General features: G+C 36.5%; 1 protein-coding gene across 10 annotated transcripts in view; it reads left to right on the top strand.

Annotated features, from left to right (window-relative positions):
• CHD9 (chromodomain helicase DNA binding protein 9) overlaps positions 1–24,925 on the top strand; it is a 94,431-nt gene that overhangs the window by 37,761 nt on the left and 31,745 nt on the right. For 5 of the 10 annotated variants that reach the window (XM_050713149.1, XM_035543242.2, XM_035543247.2 and 2 more), the window contains 10 exons: positions 2,547–2,884; positions 11,963–12,074; positions 15,519–15,665; positions 17,058–17,126; positions 17,213–17,268; positions 17,828–17,945; positions 18,460–18,546; positions 19,931–20,068; positions 22,233–22,354; positions 23,708–23,951. In XM_050713149.1, the coding sequence (XP_050569106.1) occupies positions 2,547–2,884; positions 11,963–12,074; positions 15,519–15,665; positions 17,058–17,126; positions 17,213–17,268; positions 17,828–17,945; positions 18,460–18,546; positions 19,931–20,068; positions 22,233–22,354; positions 23,708–23,951 (1,431 nt within the window). Of the gene's footprint in view, positions 1–589; positions 1,342–1,474; positions 1,703–1,815; positions 2,395–2,546; positions 2,885–11,962; positions 12,075–15,518; positions 15,666–17,057; positions 17,127–17,212; positions 17,269–17,827; positions 17,946–18,459; positions 18,547–19,930; positions 20,069–22,232; positions 22,355–23,707; positions 23,952–24,925 lie in introns of those variants that run through there. The other 5 variants (XM_035543249.2, XM_035543248.2, XM_035543250.2 and 2 more) reach the window with 5 other exon arrangements.

Raw genomic sequence — 24,925 nt, 5'->3', positions numbered from 1 at the left:
AGTTCTAAAAGCAAAATTAAAATTTAATAATTGTCTCTGTGGTGAAGCTGCATATGTGCAGAAATATCTTCTGGATTTAGGTGATGCTGTTAACTAAAGGATTATTTCATGTACCGGTACCACTAATATTTTTAGTGGACAATTGAAGTTCATTTTGAAGTGAATCTTAAATAGAAGTAAAATCCTGGTCAAGTGTAAGGCCTAGTCTTAACAGTCAAAATCCTAACAGAAATCATATCCTGAGCTATTTCTTGATTCTTGTTCAGTGGGCTTCTGAGGAGGAAAAAAATAAAAGGAGGTTTTGCTAGGAAATAGCTGTGATGACAAAGGTGGGTTAAATAACTCTGGAGAGTTACTAAAAAATAACTTTTTTGTGTTCTTTGAGAACACATGTGAAAATGCATCTGATCTTTTAAAATAGCACTTGAAACAACCTTAAAATAAGGAGGACTTTTCCATAAAGCCACGTCCCATGTAATTGAGGGGGCCCTCACCACAAGGTCTGCATAGACCTGGGCTGGGGGAGAGGCTGAGATCCGGTTCAGGATTTCTTCCTTCTGTAGGAAGCAGCGAAGCCTGTAAGCGAGTCCTTACGTGGTCACTGTTGCTTGCTTATAGTGCTGAACTGCCTTTGGAAGGGGGAAAAAAAGAGCAAGGTATGTCGGAGGACAAACTGGGTTTGAGGCCCGAGGCTCTGAGTGCAGTGTGCGTCGCCGCCCCCCGCGTCAATGTGAGACCTGGAGCGCTTCAGGGAAGCCCTGGCCCCACAAACAGTCCGTGTCCCCGTTTCCAGCCCGAATCAAGGCACAGCAGTGGTGTACTGAGAGCGGTGGAAGGGGAAGAGTTAATCCCTGTACCACATGTAGGGAAGAGCAGTCCGTTGGGGGTTAAATTGCAGAGCCTAATGGAATAATAACTGGTAGCACCATCTGCTGGCCTACTTCCGCAGAAGGAGTCAGTATTTTTAACGACATCTCTAATATTCATGCTGATGCATTTTGATGCTTTGTGCATTCATTTCTTTCTGTGCTTTGTTGGAATCTGGCTATCTGCTTACGGCCCTGGTGGAAACCCCGCTGCTGAGGGGCGGCAGGCGGGCTGTGCCCTACCTGAGTTGGACGATCGGTGGACAGACGCCTGTCAAGGGAGAAATATGTTGATAAATCCCAATGTGTGTTTGTGGAGGGTTGTGCATATCTTGGCTGCAGCTTGCTAAATAGGCCATTTAGCAATCTTCTTTCAATGCTTTTTTCTTGAGCACTGCCTGGGGTGCTGAAAAAGCAGAGGGCAAGCCTTTGTCTGACGCCAAAAATGTCTTCAGTGAAGAGGCCAAGAGGAAGGGTAAGTGAAAGCCTGAATGAGTGGGAGGAGGAGGGGTTCTTTGGGCTAAAAGGCTAATGGGATTGAATAACCTTCCTTATTACTGGCTGCTGCTGCGGGAGCCGTGCTGCATCGCCATCTTGAGCTTGTGGCTGTTTTCTCGAGTCTCGGTTATTTGTTATAGCCTGTAGGCCTTAAGGTGGCATTTTAGAGAGTGATCCTAAACCCTGCCTCCTTCCCGCTGCCGCAGCACTGCTATTAAGCCTTTGATGAGGCACGTATAGAAAATGTATCCAGTGAAGTGCACTGGATTTGGCCTGAAAATGTGTTTGGAAACTCCTGGTGGCTTTTCTTCATGCTGTAGTCAGAGGCGCATTTACGGGTGAGAATGTAACATAACTGTTATCTGCTGGTTGTTTTTTTTTTTTGTCTGTTTGAATAGGAAATTCTTTCCATTCCTCAAAGGGGGGCGGGGGCAGGAGGGAAGAAAGCAAAAACATGTCTTCTGCTCTCTTTAAAGAGCGGCTGCTCATTTGGAATTGAATTCTTTGCGTAAACAACCTGCATCAATGAAATAGTGCTTAAAAACCCGAAAGCAAAAACAAGACATGCATTTTCGAATGAATGTACTATGTTGATTTAAATAAAATGATCAGAAAGCAGTATTTTTGGATTAATACAGAGCTGCATGGGCTTAGTTTTGGTTTTGTCTTTTTTAATCTCGATTTTGTTCGGCATCAATTCTGGTTACCACTGAGTTGTCTTGTGGATATTATGTCTACCGTAAGATCTATGTGGTCCTGGTATCATACCGAAGAAGAAATACTGATGCTGTTACCTTTGGGAGTTCTTGGCTTTCTCAGATTTTATGAGAAGAATATCTACTGGAGATGTGAGATTTGTGTCAAACGTATGGGAATGCTTGGAAGGTTAGGGATCGGTGTGTCTAACTACAGAGGAGGAAAGAACGTGGAGAGAATTTTGTGAAGATTTTTTTCCTGATTTTCAGTATGTAGACTGCTTGTGTAAAACCAACAATTGATGTACTTATTCTGAAACCCACGCCATTCTGTGGTAAAAACAGAGTTTCTTCTTTGTTGTGTCTGTATAAGTCTCTGCCAGTTTAATTTTTTTATGTGCGATTCTAGATTAAAAACACTTTTCTTTTAAGAAATATTCAGATTGTTAAAATAAGGGGATTTTGTTTACTTTGTCTCTTTCTACAGCCTCCTTCCTCCAAGAAGACTGATGGTTCAGGATCATATACTAAGTTGCAGAATACCCAGGTGAGGGCAATGTCTGAAAAGAAGCAGAAGAAAAAAGCAGACTGTGAAAGTAAACAAGAGAAGGCAAATCGCATAATATCTGAAGCAATTGCAAAAGCAAAAGAGAGAGGAGAGAGAAACATTCCGCGAGTAATGAGTCCTGAAAACTTCCCCAGTGTTTCAGCTGAAGGAAAAGAGGAAAAGAAAGGTAGAAAAGTTAAAACCAAACCCAAGGACAAGGAGACCAAAAAACCAAAAACTGGTTCCTCAACCAAAATTAAAGAGAAAACAAAAATTGGGTAAGTAGATTTAAATGTTGTCTTCTCTTCAGATTGCATATCTGTGATTAAAATAAAAACTGCTTACTGATAATATTCTCCTTCGCTGCCTACACAGAATTCTTACTAATTAAGTCCATGTGTGGACTTTGTTGTTCAGGAACAAGAATGCTTTTTCTCTTCAGATAAGATCATTTGAGAACTGTTCTTTGAAATGAATGGCTTCTGTGTTTTAAATCCATTTCCTACATTTCTTTATACTTATTTCGAAGTATAAACAATGCCAAAGTCTCTTAGTATCTTTTCGTCCACTGTTGTAATCGGTTCCGACTCCAAATTAAGTTTATCTAATATTATAAATGCTGTCTTTATCAATTCTGGTATATATCTTTAATCTGTGATACTATGAATGTTCTTACAGATACCACACGGGGTATTATAAGTAAAGTGCATATTGGAAAATTTGTATTCTAAGTATTTTGTAGTCTTCAGTCATATTGACTTAATCTGCCCTCTTAAAGGTTTTGCAGACTCAGCTGGATCAAGCTGGGTTGATGCCCTGGGGGTAAGAAGCCTTCAAAAGACATGTTAGATGTTAGAGCGCTGCAGAACATTCGATACATGGCACTCCTCCTGACTTCAGAGCTAACCTAGTTCTCCAGTATACTTTTAAAGGAAACAGTGTGATTTCCACTGTTAAGTGTGTCAGTCAGGACTTGAAACGGAAATTTTAGCTACGATTAGATTTTTGTTTGAAATGGTATGCCCTTTTTTCAGTAACAGACGTAGGGACTGGCATGTCTGTCCATATTTAAATGTCTCATGCATATGTATATTTTCATTTATATGGAGGAGAAATGAATGTTCTTTTAATCAGCCTATTTCTCTGCTTGCATGCTCCAAACAAACTACTTCCATGAGAAGTTATCCGATAGTATAAAGGTTACTACTCTAAACCTAACTTGATTCTTAACCTGAACTTTCCTGGTCTTAATTTTTTTCCCTTCTACTTAAGGGTTTGCAAATGAATGCTGCTTATACTTGTTAGCACTTCATTGTGTTTCCTTCTTCTCCTGCTCTCCCCCTTCACCCCTCTGGTCTTGTTTAAGGGGGGCAAGTTGGATATATACTTCCAAAGTTGATTTCCCTTTCCCTTTTCTGAATTTACTCATGTTCTATAATAGGTAGGCGTTTTGTGGGTCTTTCTTACCAGGAAACTTGCGCACTTTTGTTTAGCTACTGTCAGTTTCTGGAACCTTTATGTGAATTGCTCTAGGTGCTTTGTAGCCATTTGTCTAGGTAATTAACAAAACATACTGGAAAAGAATCCTTATGATATGCTACGTAATTCCCATAATATTTTTGCTGCCTTAAAGTCAGAATAGTGAAATGAGCTTTTACCTTTGATTAACACTTCTGCATTTGGTTTTCTGTCTTCATGAAATGCTTAGCTGTGCACATCAGTTTGCATCAGTTCTCAAGACTGCACAAGGTAGTATCAAATGACAAGTAGACATTTGTCAAACTGGGTTTTTAAGTGATGTTTGTGCTTGATCCCAAGTACGCTGAAGCTGGCAGACAGCTTTAATTCGGTAGTCAACTCTGTAATTTTTCATTGAACTGCGAAGGTTTGCCTCCCTGTTATTTATCAGTCTAATCGAGTAATGCCCCAGTAGCATGCTACCTTGCAGCATGGGTAAGTTAAGTTAACAATGTGGGACAGATACATGAAGAATTAGGAGTCAGATCATATTTGAGAGCTGCGAAAGGAGTCTTCTAGAGCCACAACTTATGGATTCTACCAAATTTCCATATACTTTAGTGGACTGCTGTAAATCTAATGCTTCTGGATGCCCATGTGCTTCATTTTTGTATCTGAATATGTTTTTATGTTGGGTTAGCACTATTTTACAGTTTTATAAATAAATACATATCTTTATATAAATAAAATACCAAGTGTTTAGCATGAGTGTATACCACAGGGTATACACTGAATAGCAGTAATTGCAAGAAGGCTCTGTTTTCTGTTTAAAAATAATCCTACCAGATTTTGTTTTCTTTGTAATTGTACCTTTTGATCTTATGGAAGTAGAACACTTACTATAGTATGGCTATAACTGGCTATTCAAAGGTGTTTAAGAAAAAGTGTGGTTACCAAGGTTTTTAATAAAATTTGATTTACCTAGGGAAGAACAAAATGAAATCCAATAATTCATAAAGGTTTTAGATGATTAAAACACCTTTTCTAAAGGTTTCTTCATGTCTGACATTACTAGAAAAACACTTCTTAATGAATCTCAGCACATTCTGCAAATTGTGATATCAAAATAGTATTAGGATTTTAAATGTGTGGGTTGCTACATCCATTTTCCCCTTTATCTTAAAATAAAACAAACTCCTATTGAATCTTGGGAGAAAGTTCTACTGTGTTCAAGTAATACTTGATTAAGATTGTAAGATTGAGTGCTTTATTGGGCAAGGAGATAGGAGGACTTGAATTCCGTGAGAACTTTGTGTTTGGGAGGTGGTGTGGAACTGTGAGTGCTTGAGAGATGTGAAGTCACACTCATTTTTCAGGTGACTCCTGTTTGGCTTTAATCTCATCTCTCACATCCCTTTGTGCATCAGACGTAGCCTGTCCAATACGAGCACAAGTGTACCTTCTCTGGTGCAGTACTCGAACAGCAAGCTCGTACACAGGTTGGGATCAAGGATTTAATGAGGATCTTAGGTCCCAACTGTGTAGCGTGTCGTGTGCTCCTCTCGAGGAGGATTGAGAGAGGTACAGTTACCCAGCTGTGAAAATGATACGCCCTGCCTGGCTGAACTGGCAGAGCTGGAGCTGGCACGCTAGTTGCTGAACAGACTTCATTAAAATGGCCTGCTAGCCAACAGGCTTTATTAAAAAGGAAAAAAGAAAAAATGTGCATTTAAATACCATGCAATGCAATGCAACTTTTACTGGCATTGAGTAGCCCTCATCTAGGATCAAGATAAGTTTTAGCTACTGTGTTTCTGGATATCGGGGACAGCATGATTTTAATCTTTTTCTCCCTAATTAAGCATAATTAATTGGTGTGTCTTTGGGGGCTTCATGTTAACTGTTTACCTTTTCTGTCATGATTCCTCTGAGATTTATATAAAAAAAAATAAAAACCACAATAATTCTTTCCAATTGATCACTGCTAGTTATAAACTACTAGGAATTACTTTCTAGGCAGGCTATATTTTCTTTCTAAAGGTTCCGATTCAGGTTTTTATCCTCTGACCTGTTGAAGTCAAAGAAACAAGACTTGTTCATTTCAGTCCTCTGGTTTAGAAATAGAATCAATAATTAGTAAAGCTTCTGTGCTGTAAGCATTGCTGAAAATAAATGACTAAATTCCTTTATTACCAAAAGTGTCATAAGTGTATGACAAATTATTAGCAGTATAAGAATGCATGTATAATGTATTTAGTATTACCAGATATGGAAATGGTTATCTTTATACGTTCATTACTTACAAAGTTAACTGTTTAAAAATTAAGTTACTTCAGTGGTTTCTCAGGACTGCAGAACTGCTTTTCATGTAGTGTTGATTTAGCAAAGCATATTGAGTTTTAGAAATCTAAATACTTAATATTTTTGCATAGAACTTGTATTTATTTACAAGCATTTGAACTGCTTATGATTCCAGTTCTTCCATTTAAGGTGATACATATTTAAACTCGAAAGTCTACCTTTAGCATTTTATGTAAAGGATAGAAGAATTAGGAATTTGTGAACGTTCTGTTGTTCAAGAAAGTAGATTGGCATTTAGATTTATAGCTCTCAATGTACTCCCACCTACTCAAACACAAAATTAAATATCATGGTCCTGATTAAAAGCAGTAGCTCAGCATTAGTGATATAAAAGGCAATACCATTAGACTATATTTAAGATTTTTTCAATTGGTAGGTAGTTTTGTTTGTTTTTAAATAAATAACTAAATAAATTCCCCCAAACCATAGGAATTAGATTTACTAAAGTTCATTTGGGGATCATAGCCCATAAGTTCAAAACTGTTTCCTGTTATCAGAAATGGGTGTATCATTTCATGTGCTAAAAGGACAGTGCTGATTTTTTTATTAACCCTTAAATTGCATAATAATGAATCCAGCAAGTCCTACATGATCCTGTTAACTACCCAAATGAGTAAATATTACTGTCTTGAAATGGGTCTCAGATGTACTTTTTACAGTACAGAGCCTTTTTAGGACCCAAGATCCTGGTAGAAAAATCTTTATATTATCACTTGTTGATATGGTACTGTCAAGATGGTTTGAATCCTTTCTAAACTCAGCAGCAGGAGACATGGGGATGGAAAAAAAAAAAAAAGGAAGTGATTCACCTATTAGCTGATCCTGCATCATTTAAGGTTAAATGCAAGAACTTGGAGTGAACTTCCTAGAAAGTAGACATTGTCGATTGTCTTGTATGTTTTATATAAGTTGGGAAATGCTGGCTCTATGATCTATGCTCAAGTAGAGGAGATGTCACTGAATGTCTTTGTTCCATCAGATCGTAACCCTCTTTTTTCATGACTAGAAATCGCACACATTTCAGATTCGATCGTCTTCCTGGGATGTGTTTGCATTGAGCCATGATTCATTGGTGTAGTTTTCTCTGCTCCCAAACTCTAGTTTTGGTGCACCAGTTGGGTTTAAGTGACAGAAACTGAAGTCTGCTAACCTACTACGAAGTATTTGAATGCCAAACAATATGGACTTATTAACAACAACAAAAAAACAACATACTTGTTTTTTCTCTTGCATTATTATTCCAGTTCTGTCTGAGCTTGAAATGGCTGCTTGTTCCAAGTAAGATTAGATGAGTGTTTTAAAAATCTGTTTCCAATTCAAAAGTTACTAATTTGAGATATATTTGGAGAAGGAGACAGTGGCTAATATTAGGGTGTTGGTATTATTTTACTAAACGTGCTAAAAGGATGAGAGCAACTGTTTTCATACCATCAATATACTTCTCATTTTAAGAGGATATGCTATCTTGTCAAGGAAATGTCTGCTTTCTATTTTGCTAATAAATAGGATTTTTAGCTAAGTTTTTGGTGATAAACACTAATGATGTAGATAACCAGCATTTTATTACTCATGAGTTAATAAAGTGCTTTGACTACAAATTAAGTATTTGGGAGGTGGCTGGATACTAATGATTAGTTATTTAGTGTTTCTTGATTTTGAGAAAACAACTGAAATGCTACTTTCAAAGTCAGCAATATCTTTCTGTTTCTTACACCCCTAATACAAATTTGCCGTTTTCCTTTTTTTTCCTCTTTCATACTTGCTCACGTTCAATATTTTTAAGGCTTTGAAAATTGTTCTCATAATTTTAAAGCTGTTAAGTGCTGACAACTCTTCCATCGCATTCTTCTGCTATTAAACAGGAGGAATGGACCAGGTTCTAACTGGTTGTTAATTTGTAGGAAAGTAGTTACACTGTCCAGAGATTTGTTCCTCAAATAGTGGTTCCTGGTGGTCTTGCTGATGGTTTCTTCTAGTTTTGAGACCTAAATCACTTTAGGAGTTATGTGCTAAGGATCAAGAGTAATACTGGCTCCTCCAATGGCTTCTTTCTAATCTCTTCCATTTGTATACATTTCTCAACATTTTTGGTTTACTTTGAAGATAGAGAAGAAAAAAAAAGTGTTGAAGCAAACTACAGTATTTCTAGATGTTATGTAATAAGATTTTAAGTTTAAGAAGGCAAGAAAAAATTAAATTGGAATGGAGTCGAGTGACATTATTTATCCTGTGTCTACAGTGTGCTGCTTCCTTTTCATAGAAACAGAATAGATAGTTTCTGTTCAGAAGAGTTTGTTTCAGCATGGAAAAAGGGATTTTAGCCAAGGATCTTTATGCTTTCCTGCAGAAATCTATAAACTGGCAAGGCAACTTGCTCTGTCAATGAAAAAATTTCACAGAATTGATCCAGTTTACAAGCTTCTGAAAATCATTGTTTTCACATAGCAGATTTTTTAGAAGTTTTTGGCCAAAATATGAGCAGATCGCATTTTTACTAAGAGAAATGCATGCCTTTAGCACTATACTGTCATTCAGCAACTTCTGATACTAAAGTGCATGGTAGTTCTGGGCACTGGATCAGAAGGAAGTGAAACTGCAATTATTCCTCATTGGCATCGTATCCACATGGAGGATGAAACGTTCTGATCAGTAATGTGTAAAGAAGATGTTAAGAAAATTTCAGGGAGATGCATGTGAAGAAAAGTACCGGGGGTAGGGAATACAAGATTAAGGTAAGACAACAGCTGATGGACAAGTGGAATATTTGTAAGATTGCAGGGACAGATCAAGAGGTGAGCACACAGGGAGACCAAAACTACAGAGAAGGAAGGGAAAAATGTGCAGGAAAAGATGTAGAGAAGTCTGTAATCCCAAAACAACCCCATGTTCTAAAGCTGAAGATCTGCTATTCCGTGGATGTCACTACAAGCTGTAGGAAAATGGTCATGGTCTTCCATCACGCTGTGCTGCTTGAACTCAAAAGGAACCTGAACCTAGAATATTAGGCACTAGGGTATGAAATGAGGATGAACCTGGTTGCACAGGTACAAATGTTTAACATGGCAACATGCATTTATGAAATATTTTAACCCACTGTTATGTAGAAAGAGTCCAGATTTGGATTAGGTTGGCCAGGGAGGTGTATCACCTGTGGAGATGAGCAGTGCTTGGCAGGGCAAGGCCCTGTCTGCCGCTGGCTTTGAGCAGGAATTGGACCAAATGTCCTCCCAAGATCCTGTCCAGCTTCACTTGTATTCAGCACTTAGTTAATGAAAGAATATTTATTGGAGAAAAATAATAATCTACAAATTATGAGTTCAGTAGTCTGAATACATTCTATGTCTGGTATTTCAGTGAAAAGATCAGCAAGGGACAGCTAGAGATCAGCCCAGCGTGTTTCACTTACTGATAACATAAGACCAAAGCTAAGAGTAGTGCCTGACCAGGTCTGCCTGGAGTTTCATCTAGCCTAGTATTCTGTCTCCAGCCATGGTCAGAAGCAGATGTGACAGGCAGAATTTAAGAGCAGGAGAAGCGTTCCTGATGCTTCATGTTTTCCCAATCTCCAAATGTGCAGCTCTAGAACTTGTTGGGATAGGGATGGTTTTGTCAATTCGCTGGTCTTCCAACAAATTCTATCCCACCAATTTGTTGCATTTTCCTTTAAATCAGTGTTAAATTGTAGTATCCGCAACTCAGTATAACTAGGTTCAGAAAGTCAATCAGTGTGCCTTGCCTATACTACTTTCAAAAATACTAGCTAATTGAGCACATTAGCTGATAAGTGCTGATATAACACCTTTAAATTCTGAGGAAGAAAGTGGCTTATCCAAGCCTATCTCCAGAAAGAAGCATATTTAACAAATATCTGAGGATCCAACAGTATTAATACATAAATAAACTCCTCATTGGAGATGGAAAAGCAAGGGAAAAATCAAAGTCTGTTTTCGTATACAGTGGGAAAACCATTGTATTCATTCTTGAAATTATTTCCAGCAATTATGTTAAGTGTTTTCTAAATAACAAGCTGAGGATGCCTAATGAAAAGCAAGGACCTGAAGAACAGAATTTCCCTCTGAGCAGGCAGCCCTGTGAACAAGGAGCTCTGCGATCATGCTTATTGCAATGCCATTTCATGGTGCATTTTCGAGCACTGTTCAGTTCATAATGAAACAAAAAAATGGGAGTGGAAAATATTTTCTTTATTTTTTTTGACCTTTCCACACTTAGCAGCTAAATACTGAAAATGTGAAAATGTTCAGTGTTTCAAAAAATGTCTATAATCTTTTGGCAGCCATGTTGTTTAATCCTACCCATCATATTTTGGTAGCTTAAGATTTTCATTTTCTTTCTGGAGTGCTGATTTGGTTGTAGCAAATAAGTGATAGTTCTTTTTTTTTTTGGACACTTCCAAAAAAAATAAATACACGAGATAAGTGTTTCAACCACCACTCCATTCTCATCAGTGTTTTTTCAGGTGGCCAATATATTGGATGCTTCTTTGGCATAAAATAACTCGAATTGTCTGTCTAAAAGCTATTGTCAGCCGCTTAATTTGTGCCGTAAATAGCAGAGACGTGTGTGCTGGAACAGTTGTCTCTTTCTCTGTTACACAGAGCTGATGATCAGATACGATGTGAAATATGTGTTTTAGGACAGATTTTTATGTCTGTGTTTTTGGGTAGTTTGTAATCATTCTGTGATTATTCCACTGAAAACATATTTGAAGAGTAGTATTTGGCACATCTTGAATATGAAAAAAGAAATATTTTGACACCTTTTAGATACAAACAAATTAGATGACATTGGTACCATAATTTATAGTATAACCTTTAAAGCTCAACTGAGAAATAATTGGTGGGTTTTCATTAGAATTTAGCCAATTTTTTCAGCACAGTGTTGGCTCTCAGAGAATACTAAGAGTTCTTAGAGATAAAACTACTGGGGTTTGAATACAGCTTCTTTTTAATTTTCTTAAAGGCAAAAATGATTTGTGTAATTCTCTCACTTTTACCATTAAATGACTGGATTAAGCATACAAGCTTTGCATGTCAGACAGCTTTGAATTGTTTTAGATTGTTGTCCACAGCTAATCTTTTAAATATTAATAAGAAAAGATACGTTTTACAATGAGAAGTTATTTGCAGCAAGTTATTTACTGTCATCACCTGCAGATGATAGGTATGCCAATTTTTGTCTGTATAATTAACCATTGTCAGTTAGTTTAAATGTTAGATTTTACATTTCAGTTATTCATTTATAGATATAAAATATTTGATAGAGGAGTGTAAGGTAGTTGGATAACTGCTTACTTGTAGAGAAACCCAGACACATGAGTAGAAAATACCTAGTGTTAAATTGTAGCTTTTTGTTTTGAGAAGTATTTTTCCTTTTTAAGGGCGTGGTGCTTCCTGATTTTTATAGTAACAAGGGTAATGGAATTGCTAGTCTATGTGGCATTGTTTTTAATCTTGAAGTTAAGTAAACTTAGTATATAGCATTCACTTGGAACTGTTTTTTAATTTTCTTCCTAACAGAAAGCTAATCATCACGCTGGGTAAGAAGCAGAAAAGAAAAAATGAATCTTCAGATGAATTGTCTGATGCTAAGCAGACTCCGCAGCGGCCAGTGAAAGATGAAGACTCGCAGGTAAGCAGTGAGAGTTTTTCTCTTAAATTTGTATGTGCTCTTATGTCTATAGGCTTTCTTTTTCCTGTCTCTCCAAAGAATTATATTTCTGTTGATAGAGTGAGTTACTGTCTTTCTCTCAGTAATATGTGTCGCTCATAGATACAATCCTCACATTATCAGCTACTTTTCCCTTTTTGAAATAAGAGAATCCTGTAGGTTAGAATCCCTCTGTAGTAATGGGACATCAATGTCCTGCTTGCATCTGCTGCATTTCAGTACAGAAGTCTGTAGATTTGAGACTGTAAGTACTCATCTATTGAATTGGCAGTTAGACCTGACGCTTACTGTGGGTGACTTTGTAATAAGAAGAGGAGAATGTGGTAATTGCCCAATAGAAGGGGCATTTATCAGTGATACCAGCTCTTGGAGAACATTTAAAAGGCCTGTGGCAAACTTTGCTCTTTTTCTGAGCACTGCTTCTGTAGAAACTGAAGAATTACTTTTTTACAGTGTTGGATCTGAAGGAGCTATGCTCAGTATGCTGATAGGCTCTAGTTGCTTCTGAAATTCACCTGAAGGAAGTGCAGGATTGAGAACTGAAGGGGTGGGGTCATTCTCTCCTGGCTTCTCTCCCTTGTAACTTTTTTGTCTTCATTTTGTAATAGATTGCCCTGGTATAGTCATTTAATCATTTACAAACTTTATGCACAAAGAAATATGAACTGTGTAAGAGATAGTACCCTATTTATATGCGGATTAGTAACAGAATTGCAACTCTGTACCTCTGGGCGGGCAGCATTAAATTTCATTCTGAATATGCACAGGTTTTTATTCTGTAGCAATTTCATTGAAGGGGATGTAATCAATATTCATAATAAGTTGCTGAGTAAAAATTAATTGCATGATCTGATGACAATGTCAGAAAATAATCATGAATTGCAGAGCTGACCTTTAGTATTTTGCAGATGATAATGCTGGGGAGAAGAGGATCCAAAGCCATTTCCAAGAATGGCTTTTTATTAATTTAAATGATGAAGTGCCTTAGGTAAAGGTTACCTGGAAGAGACTGTGGAATGATTTATTCCTTAGGGTATTTGTCTTGGTGAGGAAGGCCCATTTAGCAGACTTGAGAGGAGGTGAAAGGTTTCATAGTTCTGAAGTACTGTAACTTACCAATAGAGTTCTGTAAACACATGAATATAATCCTTTGGGTCAACAACTTTAATACAAAAGACTGAAGTTCATTCCTTTTTGGTTATTGTTTTGGAAGGTTTTTTTAGCTATTTGATTTTTAGTATTATATGAGCCTTGTATGAAGGGAACAGAGGGTGGAGATACTGATGGGTGGAATGGGACAGCAAAAAATCATGCTGCAGAATGTCATGTAACACTGCTCTGCCTACCTACAAGAGTTAGGGAGAAGCATAACAGGAAAGACATCTGTTGCTTTACTTCAGTCTCTGCTTTAATTCATTGTTTAGTATTTGAACATGATTTTCTTTTCCTATGGCAAGTAGCTTTCTATTTTAACCCAGGTGGGGAAGGTTAGTGTATTTTTAGGTAATTTTCCCTAATTCATTTGGTATGTTTAGTTTCTCAGTAAGTATATTCCTTTAGTACGTTGATTTATTTGTTGGAAAAATGTGTGATACTACTTTATTTTGTTCCTTGTATCATTTTTATGACCATACTTCTCAGCTCAGGGAAGTATACAGCCTCTTTCAAACAAAAGAGGTTATATAAATACTTTGGAGAATGTAGGTTTGTTGATGTTTTGTTCATCATTTCATAAATTAAGAGAAGACATACTGAAAAGGATTGAAAATGCATTTTAATGACTCAATAGGTTAAATAAAACATCAACAACTACTTAATGAGTAAAACTGGAACCTAGTTCTTAACCCTTTTGTTCTTAATTCGTGCATCATTTTGCATTGCTTCTATGAACTAGCAGTTAGTATAAAAACTCGCCTACTTTCTTCAAAGTATTATTGATTTAAACTGTAATGTCACATTCTTAGAGTCTGTTTAAATCTGAAGTTTATTTTTGCCTTAAATTATCCCCCATGCACACTTACTATCGATGAATAGCTAGTCTGGTTGTGTTTTTTTGTGGAAAGTTGACTGTTTTATGCACATTTAGCTTCTACAGAAGAATGGTCTGATGCTCGTTCTTTGATGTTTACTGTATTGTATATATTTTACAACTTCTCTACCTTACTAAAATATTTCTCAAATAGTTGTTAAAGTATAGAAACATCTTTACCAGAGACCAGCCAGACCAAGGCTTGAATTTAACAGTCAGGAAGAAAGTTCCTGTGCTGCAATCATACCGTTACTTCATTTCTGCTCTGCAGAAGCCAGTATGACCACAGGATGTTGGGGTTTGGTCTATCCACAAATTTTTCTTTTCCAGCTGGTTACTGCAGTATACTGCAACCAGCAGTGGCTTTTCCTAAACAAAAATATGCTTTCTGTGTAGCTCAGTATAATAAATTTTATTAATATAAGCTATTCTACTTGGATTTTATTTCTGTGATGGTCAGTTCTTCAAAGCGGATTCCAATGTTTTCAAATGTTAGTGGCTGTTTGTTAACTGACTGTTGTGATCCTGCTATCACTATTTATGCAGTAGGTTTACAAGTCAATCCTATGTTTAAACATGCAGTGTCCTATAAATTTGTACTGTGGGAAGGAAAGGATACCTGAAGGTAATCTAAGTTTTTGAAGCTTAAACAGAGGGATGAGAAGAAATTACTGTCCTAGACAGGATTTCTTTAATATAATATAACATTATTTCTCCAGCTGGAGCTTGTTGTCCTCAGATACTTGCAGAAACAAGAGCGGAAGATAGAGAAAAAGCTGAGTAGGCAAAATGCTGTGATAAATAAGCTTGATCAAGGTGGAGGAGAAAAACATGAATAAAGAAACAAGCTATTAACAATCAAATCAGAGTTGATCAACAATTTGACTAACAAGATCTAATAATCTTTCCTCTTACTGTTTTTGAATATCTTAATTTTCATATTACTGTTGTTTAATGGAGATAGCATATTTTGCATCTTTCACTGAGATTCTTGAATTGGACAAGAACATGCAGCTGTTCAGCAGTTGAAACAGTAAACAGCAGTTGAAATACTGATGCTTTCTTAAGGGAAATCTATTGTGTCAGTTTAGTTCACCCACCCTCAAATTACTGATCTGTGTTTGCTTCTGAATGCTAAAAATAAAAGCATCAAATGTTCCTGTGAAAAGCATTAGGGGAAAAAATAATCTAATTGGTCCAAAATAGGATTTGGCTACTTCTTTACCCTGTGGTTCACATGCTTGATGTATTCCATCAGATGCTGGCCATTGATTTTAGATAGAGCTGAAGTATTGCTTTAAAAAACCCTGAAACTTGCAGTTCATGTTGAAGGAAGTTTTTGGTAAAGCCTCTTAGTTTTATTCTACTCCATGCAGAAGAGAAGATCAAATCGTCAAGTTAAACGGAAAAAGTATGCTGAAGAAGGAGAAGGAAAGCAATCAGAAGAAGAAGCTAAAGTTTCTGTGAAAATCAAAAAGAATTCAGCTCCTTTACCTGCTGAACAGCCTTTACAATTATTTGTGGTAAGTAAAATCTACCTTGGTCAGTAGTAGGAACTGCCCAGTTGTCTCAAGGAGTTAGGTGAATAAAGCTCAGAATTATTATTACTAATCTATAGTTTATTCAATGTGACATCTTGACAAGGTCCTAAGAATTGAAATAAATGACTTAGAACTATTTTCTTCTTCTGTTAAAAGCATTTACTGACTTAACTGAAGTTAGGGATAAGTGTAAAGGTAAGACAAAGGATAGGTATGACTGGAGTAACATGTTTTACTTTGTTGGTACAGGATAAAGCTGTGCACTACTGTTATCATGACTTCCCAAAATATAAAATTAATTGAGCCTACAGGGACCTCCGCTTAGCAAGATTTTAAGAAGGGTGCTCCTTTCCTTCCTCATTCTCCCCTCAGGTTCACACTTTACTGTTTAACTTGTGCCAATTCTGGCACTTGAACTTGGTGTTGAACAATTCCAGGTAAATAAAGTGGCAGGAAATAAATTTAATAAAAGTGTTCTTGAGACAATTGAAAGAATATCCAAGCTGTAAAGTAGATGCTATGGTTGGGAACAAGTTGGACAGGAGGGAGGTTGACCTTAATGGAAGCAACCTTTAAACATGGGCTCACTGTCTCTGGAACAACAGCTTGAGCGTTAGCAGAGCTAAATAATCCACTGTCTTTCTCACACCTAAGCCCGGCTGGAATTCACAGGCATGACCTTGTCTGATTCCACAGCATAGTTCTGTTATCTGTGTTCAGAGTAAATCTATGCTTGACATATTATGCTACAAGGTTTTCATTTTACTAATTTTTAACCTGGCTGCTAGAGTTCTTGCTTCTCCATCTCTGTGTAATGAAGCTCAGGGTATGTTCGCTGTATCAGATTAATTTAACGGGGCATACACAGCGAGTCTGTTTCTGGAAAGCATCAGAATCACCGTTGCTTGCACAGTAAGTGTGTATGGCAGGTGAGCACTGAGTCGTCTGGTCTTTGGAAGATGAACTGAACTTTTACTTATATTTCTCTCTGGATAGATATTGACCTTCCTTTTAAGATAAACATCTGGAAGTTAACCTCCTGCATCCTAAGAAAAATATTTTGGTTTAGTATGGGAACATATTTTCTTGGCCTAAATAGTAGTAATAAAATATTAATCTAAGATAAAGACAATCATCTTCATCTGCTTTTGCCTTTCCATTAAACAAAAGTCTATGTTGAAGGAGTAATACTCATTGTACTTTAAATTTCTCTACTAGTATGGTAGAGACTGCTACTGATAAAACTCCTATTTACCTTCACTGTTGATCTTTTAACAAGCCACTGGTGCTGATGAAGCCTTTAAGCCTGATCAGTTTGAAGAGAGAGCATTTACTGCTATTTATAATGATGTCATGGGTTTTCTACATTTGTAGGAGAATCCAAGTGAAGAAGATGCAGCAATTGTAGACAAAATCTTATCCTCTAGGATAATAAAGAAAGAAGTAAGTGATTGTCATTGGATGAAATTGCATATTTGAAAATGGGTTTTGCTTCAGCATTTTACAATTCCCTGAAATTTCTGTTCTAGATATCTGCTGGGATTACTGTAGAAACAGAAGAGTTTTTTGTAAAATACAAGAACTAGTAAGTATTAGAGTTGTTTCACTGAAGCTGTTGACTAAAGTAAGGACCATATTCGTAAAGTTTTGTGTTATTTGAAGATTACTTGTGAACCCTTTTTTGTCTTTTTCACATTTTTCTTTGTAAACTTAAAATTTTAAGATTTTCTTTTACCTATGTGACTAATTTTATTAGATTCTTGCTAACAAATGTAGCTTAGGTGTTTCTGGATTCACATGTTTTTGGAGTGTCAGGTACTGTAAGAGACCTTTATTTAACTTTATTTAAGTTCATGTTAAATATGTGTGATTTTCTTCTCAGATCACTTGAAAGAGATTTAGGAATCCATAGAGTTCTTTGGATCTTAGAACAAAAATATGCCACCTTAACTAGATGCTGTAATATGATTATTTGGAAGAATAAATCTTTAATCTTTACAGTGAATTCTGTCTTAAATGATAAAATAGTCTCTTATTTGAGTGAATTTCTGGTTTATGAACTATATTACTTGAACTGTGTGTTAAAAATAGATAGTAAGCTTTGGCTTACACTAATATATTAACGTTAATCTGTGTAATTTTAGCTCTTATCTCCACTGTGAGTGGGCCACAGAACAGCAGCTTTTAAAGGATAAGAGAATCCAGCAGAAAATAAAACGGTTCAAACTAAGGCAAGCACAAAGAGCTCACTTTTTTGCAGATGTGAGTATGAAATATGCAATTAAAATAAGCTGCTTTTTTCCTTGTCAAAATTGTGATTAATATTAGTTCTTAAAATACAAGAACTGAATGCTGAAAAGTGAAGTTTAGCCATCAGGACTGGGTGTTGGGTTGCAGCAGGAGGTGGCTTGTTTAACGTAATTCTAAGAGCAACTCTTCTGGAATCACTGAGCTAACCTGACTTGCATGTTTTAAACACAGGATTATTTGGGTAACTACTTAAGTGATAAGGAGGGAAGGGATATTTTAGTATGGCGAGGTTCTCTGCTTCCAAGAGAGCACTTCATGCCTAAATGAATCTGCATAATGTCAGATCCTTCTTCAGTGCCAGTTGTCTCTTGAAAAGGGTGAGGGCAGGGGGGAGTTGCAAAAGCCTCAGTCCATAACTGTCGAATTCATACATACCCGATTGGATTTTGTGTATGATGAGACCAAGTCTCAGCATATGCCAGCTTTTTTTGGCCTCTCAACTAATTTTATTAATCTTGCATTGCAGATGGAAGAAGAACCTTTTAATCCTGACTATGTTGAAGTAGACCGGGTATTAGAAGTCTCTCTTTGTGAAGATAAGGACACTGGTGAGGTAAATATATCCTAAAGCAAATCTAGAAGATGCACCTCTGATGATTGTATTTCTAGCAGGTTTCGGAGTAACATTTCCATGATTTTAAGCTTTGAAGATGTATTTAATGAGCCATGTCAATCTTGTCATTTTCTATGCTAGTCATGTTTTTGGAATAGAAATCACGAAGTATAATGGCTTCTCTTTTTATTAGTATTAATATATAATAGTAAACAAAGCTTAGGTGGTTATTGATATAAATGCAAGTTTTGGTAAGAACCATGTGAGTTCAGACAAAAGACTGATTCTCATGTACAGTCCTGTCTCTGATAGTGATGAGGGATCACTGCTGAAAAAAGCACAAGAAGGCAGGCCATAAGTATGTCCAGTGGTGATACCTTCTTCCTCTCTAACTCCATTCCTAGCCTTTTGACAATCAGTGATTTAGAGTTTTTTTGATAGCCACCAGTGTGGCTATCAGTGAACCTTTTTCTCTGTATTTATCAGAACCTTTGTTACCCAGTGTATCTCTTCTGGAAAGCTATTACAGACCAAGAATGCAAGTTTTAAAAAATCAAAAAAGAAAAACCCATCAAGCAAATAATGTGCCAAAATTCAGAAAGGGTCTGAGTGACAAGCAGAGACCAAAGACTGGTAAATTTGTCTATTTAAGGGTGTTGGAATAGCTGTGATAACTTAATCTGTTCTTTCAGATAGCAAACTGAGCAGACTTTTAAACAGTGATTTCTGCTGTAATCTTAAAAGAAGGTTGAGAGTTAAAATTACTTCTCATTGTGTGCAGCAGATTTGACATTATTATGCTTTTAGATAACAATGTTGTTCCCCCACACGTTGCCCCGAAAACTTATTTAGCTTCTAAATCTTCATTTACTGATTCAAAATAAATCATCTGCCTTGGTTCTACCTTTTGAGACTTTTCTTAAATTTTTATCTAGGTCTGCTGGGAATAAAAGCTTTCTATTTTATATAAGAGATCTCTGGTTCAGGTGCACTCTTGAGTGCTTTGTTTTAGGCTTAGGTAGCTTGATATGGAGAGTAGAAGACATATTCCAGGTGGCACCTCTGTGTTAAATTGTTTTTTTTTCTGTTTCCACAAACATCACACTGTAGTAATTTATATTCCCAAAGACTGAAACTTACTTGTGGGAAAGTGGAATTGAAAAGTACTTTGGGGGTCTACACCAAGTAAAAGAGTATGAGAAGCCAAGGATAAGTAGATTAGTTAAGAGCCTACACAAATCACCGTAAAAAGTATCAGAAATGTATTTTTGTTTCTGGGTCTGTCACCTAAGTTAGGTCCTCGAATAGTAAGGTATATTAACTAAGGTATATTAGTGTGTATACTAAATTAAAAGCTGATAACATTCAGAATTTTCTTCTGCAGCCTGTTATTTACTATTTAGTAAAATGGTGTTCATTGCCATATGAAGACAGTACGTGGGAGCTGAAAGAAGATGTAGATCAAGCAAAAATAGAAGAATTTGAACAATTGCAAGCTTCCAGGCCTGACTCAAGGAGATTGGTAAAATTATACCTAATTTACTTGTCTGTCTTGGCAAATTGGATTTGATTTTCCTGACTGTAAACTTCTGTGTTTAAAATGTAAGGCTTATTGACAATCTGTGTAAAGGATCTGTGTGCCTTGTTAGCTAGGAATAATAATGTTTTCAGGTAGGCATAGATAAATATCTAAATTGTTACTCGGTTTAAAAAAAAATAAGTTTTTTGTTTAGGAGAAAATATGAAGTGTTAGAACTTGCTGAGCTTTTAACTGAGTGATGAACACTACATTGAATCTGGCTATTACAGAATCTAAACACCATTAAGACGAGGAGAGAACAGAATAAAATGAAAACATCCTCTTGCGAAGAATGGTTAAGTCTTGTGCTTCAGCACTGAAGGAAATTGGCAAACAGGCCTATCAAACAGATTCCATAATTGCTTCCTGCTTTTATTTTTCCTCTTTTAATCGAGGACTAGCTGAAAGGAAGAAAAATACTTCTAATGAGGAAATTCATGCTGTCTTTAAATTATCAATCTTCTGTCTCAGAGGAGGAGGGGGAAAAAAATACTTGTTCTATTTAAAGTCCTGTGTTATTGGTCATAGCTTACTTGTATTTAAGGCATATCCAGCGTGTTGTAGTATGCTTGTTCTAATTTATTTTACGTATCTGAATATGCACAGTATTTTTTTATAGGCTTTGGATTTTATTTTTATCTTGTCTTTTATGTTCATATAGTGACAGAGGTCATGGTTAACCTGTTCAGATTACATTTATTTCATTTTTCTAACATTTATTTAAAATCCTGCCATTTTGGCATGTGGGAAGAAGGGCTTTATACATCTCCGTTACCGTATTTGGCTTGGGGAGAAAAAAGATGATTAAAGCGCAACCATCCAACCGATAGGCATCTCAGCATCAGCAGCAAGCGTTTTTTGTCCCAGGCTCCGGCATGTACAAGGAAGTATGTGCTGACTGCAGCCTTGCGAGCGGCAGTGCGGCCGCTCCTGGGGCTGGGCAGCAGCCAGATGGCTGCTTGTGCGCGAGGGGAGGAAGCTGCAGCTGCTGGGGAAGGACAGCCGCTGCCGCACAGGGACATGGGGGCAGATGCTGCTGATGCTGGCAACAGGCGCACAAATTGCATGTCTGCAGTTCAGATCCATCAGATAAGGCCGCATCAGCGTAGAGTAACAGCAAGCTTTTAGAAATCCTGAGCAATGTCAAAAGCACAGCTGATCAGAGAAGCTCTTAGGAAGAGTATTTTGCTTGAATTTGAGTTTATTCACACTGAAACTTAGAATCTACCTGAAGAGAGTCTTCTGCTGCAATCCCACCTAGCAGCAGTTTGTCTTTTCTCAGTTGCCTTCTGTGAGCTAGTTGCCACCCTGTTGAGCGTCCAAGCTTGGAATTAGTCTATGCAGCCTCTCAGCTGTCTTCTAGTTTGCTAGGGCGATGAAGATAATGCACCTTGATACGGTTACAGGTCTGTTGTGTCATGTCCACGGTATCATGATCCTGGCTATGCTGATGCTGTCTTTCATCCGATCTCGTGGTGAAACTGATTCAGGGAACTAAACCTCCCTGTATTTACACAACCTTTTTGTATTCCCAGCATTGGCTTTCTGAACTGGCTGACTATGCAATCAAACCGTTATGGATGACTAGGGCAAGTTCTGAAAGGAAAGGGCAAGATCACAGTTAACTCTGTAGACTGCCCAAGCTATTTCAGAAGGACAGTTTCAGAATCCAAAGTTACTCAGACTTTGGGGATCTTGAGAAATATCACCTAAATATTCAGGTGCCTGTAGTTGTGGGACAGCTCTTCTTAGAGCTTACCAAGTCAAACTTCAAAGATTCTTACAAGGTTCTCTGAAGGTTCATATGAATGAATTAGTGTTTCAAATTAGCAGGGCCGAGCTATTTGTATGTTTAATTTTAGAAATCAATTGCTTGATATTATAATCTCAATTCAAAAAGTATTAATTTAAATAAAATACGAATTTCAGGTTTCAGCAAACTACTTATTAGCAAGTAATTTCAACAATGACACCATCCCAATTTTAAGATTGAATAATTACATTGTAAATCTCAGCTGTTAGACTCAAGAAGTAGTGGATAGAACTGTTTTGGGGAAAATAAAAAAAAAAAAGTGTGCCAATTTGCATGTGTGTTTTTCCCTTGAAGGACCGACCGCCTTCAAACTCCTGGAAGAAGATAGAACACTCCAGGGAATATAAAAATGGCAATCAGCTCAGGGAATATCAACTGGAAGGACTTAACTGGCTTCTATTCAACTGGTACAACAGGTATATTCATAGATCTTTTTTAATGCAAATTTTAAATATGGGGGTGAATGAGTGTTACAGGGTTGAATACTGTTTTGACTAAATATATCTTAGCTTCTCTGCTCACAGCTAAAAAGGTGTAACTGGAAAAAAAAAGGGAAATTTTCTTCCTTTGAAATTGGGTATACAGCTATGTTTTTTTATCAATAATGGCAACAAAAAACAAATCATAAAAGAGCAAAACTAACCTAACTGAAAATAAATTTTCAATAGCTGTGAGGAATTATTTAAAAAAAAAAAAAAAAACCTTCCACCAAAGTACAAACTTTGAGAATTTTTGGAACTGGAATATAATTTTTTGTTATTCTCTATCAAAATACCCAAATAAAATTACTTCTTAAAGGTTTAAAAAAAATATATAGTCTCACTGCTGCACTTTCGTCTTGCAAAATATTTTCTAGAATTAGTATATGTTTCAAATATAGTTACCTCTTTTCAAATGTAAGACTAGTAAATAATTATTTCCTTATATTAGAAGCTAATTTAACTTTCATTCATAAATACGGTACTGTATTAACTGGAGTATAAGTGCTTTCAAGATTTTTTCCAGAAGCATGTCTCTGTATCTAATTCAGATATCTATTCATGCATTGTCCTGCTTGCTTTCTTTTCAAAGCATCTTTTGCTTGTCCTTTAGAGGCAATGTCAGTGAGCATACCATTTTACCACATAAGTTCTATGATCTGCAAAAAAAAAAATAAATTGTCTTAAATTCTGCGTAAGGCACTCCATAGCAGTGTGAGCACCTATGCAAACAGTGAAGGGCTGGAATACATGGCTGGGGGTGAGCAGCTAGTGGTTCTTTGCATAGTCATTTGGTTATATGCATCTGTCCTAGTTTGGGAAACATGGGGGAAGTTTGGCTGTGATGTTAGGATATCCTCTGTTAATGTGAGGGTAGCTGGGATACTTGGCATCTGTGACTATTATGGAATCTTCATTGATTTGTAGCAGACTTGTTAAGGTGAACATACATGTAGGAAATCCAATTAATTTAAATTCCTTTAACTGGGACAGATACAGTCCCAGAAGAATATTTGGAGTAATTTTCTAGGAGAATGTCACAGAACATTCCATTCCTAAGGTTTTGCTAGTGCTAAACAGAACTGAAAGCTTGTGGTTTTGTGTGCCAAATTCATTCTTTGGCCTTAAACAGGGAACATTTAGGAGCATCTTTTGCAGTACCTTGATTTCGAGTATTGTTTTAAACTGGTGTAGTTGAGCTTTGCTTTTATATTTTTATCCATTTGAGTAACAGCTTGAATACTGTACTTTCTTTGACCTTAATAACAAATAAATATATCTTACTTTCAGGCGAAATTGCATTTTAGCGGATGAAATGGGTCTTGGCAAAACCATTCAGTCAATTACATTCCTCTATGAAATCCTCCTGTCTGGTATAAGAGGGCCTTTTCTGATCATAGCTCCGCTTTCCACTATAACAAATTGGGAAAGAGAATTCCGCACGTGGACTGACCTTAATGTTGTAGTATATCATGGAAGTATGATCAGCAGGCAGATGATTCAGCAGTATGAAATGTACTTCAGGGACTCCCAGGTATTGTAATGTTGCTCGTGTTAACTATCTTACCCAAAGACTGCCTCAGGTAGTAGGAATGAAAAGTACGTTTTACATTATCTGTACATAGACTTAGAGAAAGTCATTGTACATCCAATGTTGCATTTTAAAGCTTTTTGCTTGCCTAAACCTTTAACATATGCTTACTGAATAAGTTTTGTGAAAGTGGTTGCAGCAAGATACATGTTTCAGTATGCTGAGTGATTTTGCAATTGAGTAACACTAATGCTGATACACATGTGGAGATTAAAGTGTATGCAGCTGGTTTTAGTTGGGCCCTGAATGTGAAGAGCAGTATGAACAAAAATACAGCTGATTAAGCTCTGTTGCCTTTATGTAGCTGTTAATTTCCTTTCCCTACTGTAAACTAGCCTTGCCCATGTACAGTTTGCTTTTCTGTCTTAATTACTTTACATTAATTGATATGAAAAAAGACTTGAAATCTGATTTTTTAACATTTTTTTCCTTGTCTATGTATTCTGCATAGACAAATGTTTTATTTTTAAAAAAACAAGGCATTTCTATAAAATTGATAAGGCTGGAAACTTTTTTTTTAAGCAGTCCTAGATATTAGATACTAAAATTAAGTCTTGTTTCTCTAGGGGGTTACTGTATGCTGTCTTATTGAAGGCCTTCCATATTCTTTATCAGACCAGTGGAGTAAAGCAAACTAGATAAAAAGTGTTTGCTTAATTGTCAGCTGATATTTTTATTATGTAACTGTGTGACGGTTAAATGTATTACTGCCATATTTTTACTGACTAGTTTTTTTTTCTGTTAGAGAGTCTTTCAGATTTTCACAGATTTAGAAATGTAGTATTGCCAACAAGTACCTTCAAAGACATTTTTATTATATGGGCTATATCAGTAATTTTGAAGTGGTTAGAACTTGATTGTTGGTTAGATAATATTGAATTCCTGGTGCTGGATAATTGTTAGTATTAATTGCAGTG

Source organism: Cygnus atratus, chromosome 12 (assembly GCF_013377495.2).
Source record: "Cygnus atratus isolate AKBS03 ecotype Queensland, Australia chromosome 12, CAtr_DNAZoo_HiC_assembly, whole genome shotgun sequence".
Taxonomy (NCBI): domain Eukaryota; kingdom Metazoa; phylum Chordata; class Aves; order Anseriformes; family Anatidae; genus Cygnus; species Cygnus atratus.
The sequence above is the reverse complement of the archived record's forward strand: the minus strand, read 5'-3'. Positions and strand labels throughout refer to the sequence as shown.